Source organism: Fukomys damarensis, unplaced genomic scaffold (genome assembly GCF_012274545.1).
Source record: "Fukomys damarensis isolate Sample0158 unplaced genomic scaffold, DMR_v1.0_HiC HiC_scaffold_36, whole genome shotgun sequence".
In the NCBI taxonomy this organism is placed as follows: Eukaryota; Metazoa; Chordata; class Mammalia; order Rodentia; family Bathyergidae; genus Fukomys; species Fukomys damarensis.
Window position 1 is genome coordinate 39,624,093 of NW_022900948.1, and position 4,004 is coordinate 39,628,096.

The 4,004-nt window shown below is 54.9% G+C and overlaps 1 protein-coding gene across 2 annotated transcripts in view; it reads left to right on the forward strand.

Moving 5' to 3' along the window:
* Positions 1-260: 260 nt before the first annotated feature.
* The window catches only part of Lhx2 (LIM homeobox 2), an 18,174-nt gene continuing 14,430 nt past the window's right edge, over positions 261-4,004 (forward strand). Inside the window, exons 1-2 of one of the 2 annotated variants that reach the window (XM_010613506.2) lie at positions 261-999; positions 1,922-2,349. In XM_010613506.2, coding sequence (XP_010611808.1) covers positions 800-999; positions 1,922-2,349 — 628 coding nt within the window. In that variant the 5' untranslated portion in view covers positions 261-799. The remainder of the gene's footprint in view (positions 1,000-1,921; positions 2,350-4,004) is intronic. The other variant, XM_010613507.2, reaches the window with a different exon arrangement.

Below are 4,004 nucleotides of genomic sequence, written 5' to 3' on the forward strand. Positions count from 1 at the left end.
CCAGGGGCCCAGAAGTGACCTTCAGAGACTGAAGTGGTGGAGAGCACAGCTGAAGCTTCTCAAGAGCAGCAGCCCAGTGGCCTCCGGCCTCGGAGCCCTTGTTTCCCCGTTAAACGTTCTCAGCTCCTCCGTTTGATTAGGGAAAGATTTGGGCTGGGCCTAACCTGCACCCAGAGACTTTGAGGGTGCCCTTGCACCCTACTCACCATCTCCCAAGACTCAAGAAGCCTTCAGTCGGTGTGGCAAAGGAGCCAGAAATTGCCTCCCCTCCCCTGTCCTGCCCTGGCCTAAACCCTTGGTCAGAGATCACCGGGCTGGAAACCAGAAACTCTGCAACCCCTCGGAAGAGGAGTCCTTGTGGAGGGTGACTTTTACCGGTCCGGTCACTTTAGTCCTTTTCTGGAGTCCAGCTGGATGGCTCTTTTAAGAAGCATTTTTGGGAAAGCCCTTGGAGGGCTTAATTACAATAGCCACAGCTGCCCCAGACCCTAAACACAGGGAACATTTCTGAGGAAGAGGGGATCCAGAAGGAGAGGCAAGGCCGAAGAACCACCTAGACCTGGAGCCTGGGGCTTAGACCCATGGCTTCCTTGAGCTGGGCCAGCGGCCTTGCCCTTACCTGCCCCGATTTGGGCCTTTTAGTGTGGAGGAACCGCTGCCACCCAGGAAGCTCCCTAAGCTTTCAGGGCTAACTGGAGCCTCAGAGGCAGCTCTGGGTGCCAGTTTCTTCGTGGCCCTACAGCCACAGGCTGACGCATCGCATGCACTGCTGTCTCCTGCCTTCCTCCTTTCGCAGACCATGCCGTCCATCAGCAGTGACCGTGCAGCGCTGTGCGCCGGCTGTGGGGGGAAGATTTCTGACCGCTACTACCTGCTGGCTGTGGACAAGCAGTGGCACATGCGCTGCCTGAAGTGCTGCGAGTGCAAGCTCAACTTGGAGTCGGAGCTCACCTGTTTCAGCAAGGACGGCAGCATCTACTGCAAGGAAGACTACTACAGGTAGCAGCTCCCTCCCCCCAGCCTTCAAGACCTCATCTACCTCGAGCACAAGTTTGCCCCTCTCCATTTCCTCCAGACCCAGTAGAGGCTATCCTGGTTAGGACACCTGTTCTCCAAGCCTTCACGCACTGGGTGACTGGGTGACATCCTTTTAAAGCAGCAATTTGGTAAAGTTAAGGCAGCTCTTGGTAGGGTTCCTGAAGTGTAGGGATCGAAGAAAAGCAGTGTCTGCCCCCTCCCTTGAGCTCAGATCACAAATAAGTTTGGGTGGTGGTGGTGGGGTCCTGGCATTCCCTTCTTTGAAGTTTCTGGGTTTAACCAGAGGGGATAGAGGCAGGCACCCCCAAATCAAGGCAGCTTGGGTGGTGTGGAACAAAGTTGGGTGGAGAACTGATGCATTTCTGGGTCTTTAGGAGAGACGAGAGTGGAAGCTGGCCTGAATTAAAGAACCAAAATCACTAAGAGGCTTCAGGGTCCCTGTTTCTCCTCTTCAAGTTTAGGGTTAGGATCTGTTTATATTCACTCTGTCTAGCTTTTTCTCTTTTCCAGCCCCTGTGTGTTTTTTGTTTTGTTTTGTTTTTTGTTTTTTTTCCAAATCACAAAGGTCTATAGGATTCCCAGATGCAGTTGGAGGGCAGGGGCAAAGGTTGAGGAAGGGGTAAGTGGTGGAGTTTCCTCCAAGTGGAGGATTTCCATGGGACTTGCTTAGCCTCTAGGTTAAATAGTAGCTTTTGTGGGTGTAAAAAACGGTTAAAGGGAGACTATTTCAGAGTAGGACCAGGCCCGGGTCAAAACCTAGTTCCCTCTCCTCTTATCTTTCAAATGAAAGGCAGGTGGCCCATCTTGAGGAGAGGATTTTCCCCAGCACCAGCAGGCACCTGGAGGAAAGATGTGGGGGGGCCCCAACCGTTTGTCCCCACAGCCCCTCCCTCCGTGGTCCCCACAGGCGGTTCTCTGTTCAACGATGTGCCCGCTGCCACCTGGGCATCTCAGCCTCGGAGATGGTGATGCGCGCTCGGGACTTGGTTTATCACCTCAACTGCTTCACGTGCACCACATGCAACAAGATGCTGACCACCGGTGATCACTTCGGCATGAAGGACAGCCTGGTCTACTGCCGCTTGCACTTCGAGGCGCTGCTGCAGGGCGAGTACCCGGCGCACTTCAACCATGCCGACGTGGCAGCGGCCGCAGCCGCGGCCGCCGCTGCCAAGAGTGCGGGGCTGGGTGCAGCGGGGGCCAACCCGCTGGGGCTTCCCTACTATAATGGCGTGGGCACTGTGCAGAAGGGGCGGCCGAGGAAGCGCAAGAGCCCGGGCCCAGGGGCGGATCTGGCAGCCTACAATGCTGGTGAGTGTGAGGCGCACTAAGCGTCCCGGTGGGTTGGGGGAAAGTGTGCGGCCTCTATAGCCCAGAGCTGGAGTGATTTCTGTTTGCTGAGCCTACCGGAGGTGCTCTGGCCCTCACCTTCCCAGACCCCAAGCATCTGCAGGGCAAAGGGAAATTGGCCCCCCCACCCCCAGGGCTCAGCCGGTGGTGCACTCTCCTCTGGAGTGATAGGAGACGGTGCATTCATTTCTTGCTGTCCCATGTGCAGGACTTCGCCGCTGAGAAATTGTGTTTTGGAGGTGGCCTTTTGGTTTAGACCTTTCTCCTCTTGGTGGTGAGAAAATGCAGCAACAGAGAAAGCAAGGCAGCTCTGATACCATACAGACTTGGGTTAGCGCAGCAAGGGCAGGGACTGGGATGGTAGAGAAAGGCAGGCTGGCCAGGGTCCCAAAGGAAAAGGCTCTTTGGTGGCCGGGCACAGAGTTGGACTTGTGGCTCAGTGGTGTAGAATGTCCTGAGAGCGGCTGGCGTGGGGAACTGGGGCTCTAAAACCTGTACTGAGCAAAGGCTGTGGGTCCCTGTGCCGGCCGATCTTCCTGCAAGCCCAGGTCTCTGGCTTTCTCATGCTACTTCCTCTGAGTTCTCGGAGCCTGCTGGGATGAGGGCGCTGACCCTCTGAAGCTGGCGCCAGGGGAAAGAGTCCCACGCAGGCCTGGCCTTGCGTGGGGGGGGTCGTTTCACATTTCTGGCATCTTTGAACCCTGGACCTTTCTGGGAGAAGCTCTGCCCCCTCGGCGCCCTCCCCGCTCTGGACAGCTGCGGAGGTTTTGAGGCTCGGCAGATTGAGCCGTCAACATCTGCCCCCGAAGTCTGCAGGGCCAGGAAAGGTTTATGACTCTTTGGGCTTCCGAAATAGAGTTTATTTGCAATAATATTTTTCTTTCGTTTGTAATAGAATTGGATCCACAGATTTGGAAGTTTTCTGTCCTTTTCCCTTGAGTGTAACGCACAAATAGGGAGCAAACCAAAACCAAAACAAATGTAAGACAGTGTAGACAGAGCACGGTGGAGAGATCAAGGTTATTTTGAACTTAATGCATCTGAGCTTGCTAGGGAGGGAAGCAGGGGGAAAGTGGGGTGGGGTCCTTTTTGCACCAAGGAAATTGTTAGAAGATCTTGGGGCAAGTAGGGGAGGGATGCAGTTCCCGACTTGGTAAATGGTGAAGTTTCTCAACACATTGGCTCAGCAGATTTAAAATTTGTTGAAGACACTGCTACAAATGCCATTCTCTAGAACTTCTGTTCCTCGTCTCCCAGGATCTCAAAATTAAAGATTAAATCCAGACCCGGCTGGGCTGTGTCCCCCCAAACTATGCCATCACTGTTTGTGAAGTGGGGTCAGCTTCAGTAGGAAGCAATCTCCAAGGCTTGGCTCCAGGGCACCTGGTGCGTGGGGAGTGGTTTAATGTTTTCCTGGTTTGGCACCCGGTTTGGAATTGTGCAAAAGGAGGGTAGAAGGTTTAGGTTTATTTTTGTTTGTCTGCTGCTCAGCCTTTGCTCTCCCGGGAGAGGCACGGAGAGATGCGGCCGAGTTTCCTGCTGGCGCTGCTCTCCCAGAGACCCTCGACTCAGCCACCTCATTTTCTCATCGCCCTCCCCCCCCCCCCCCCCCCCCC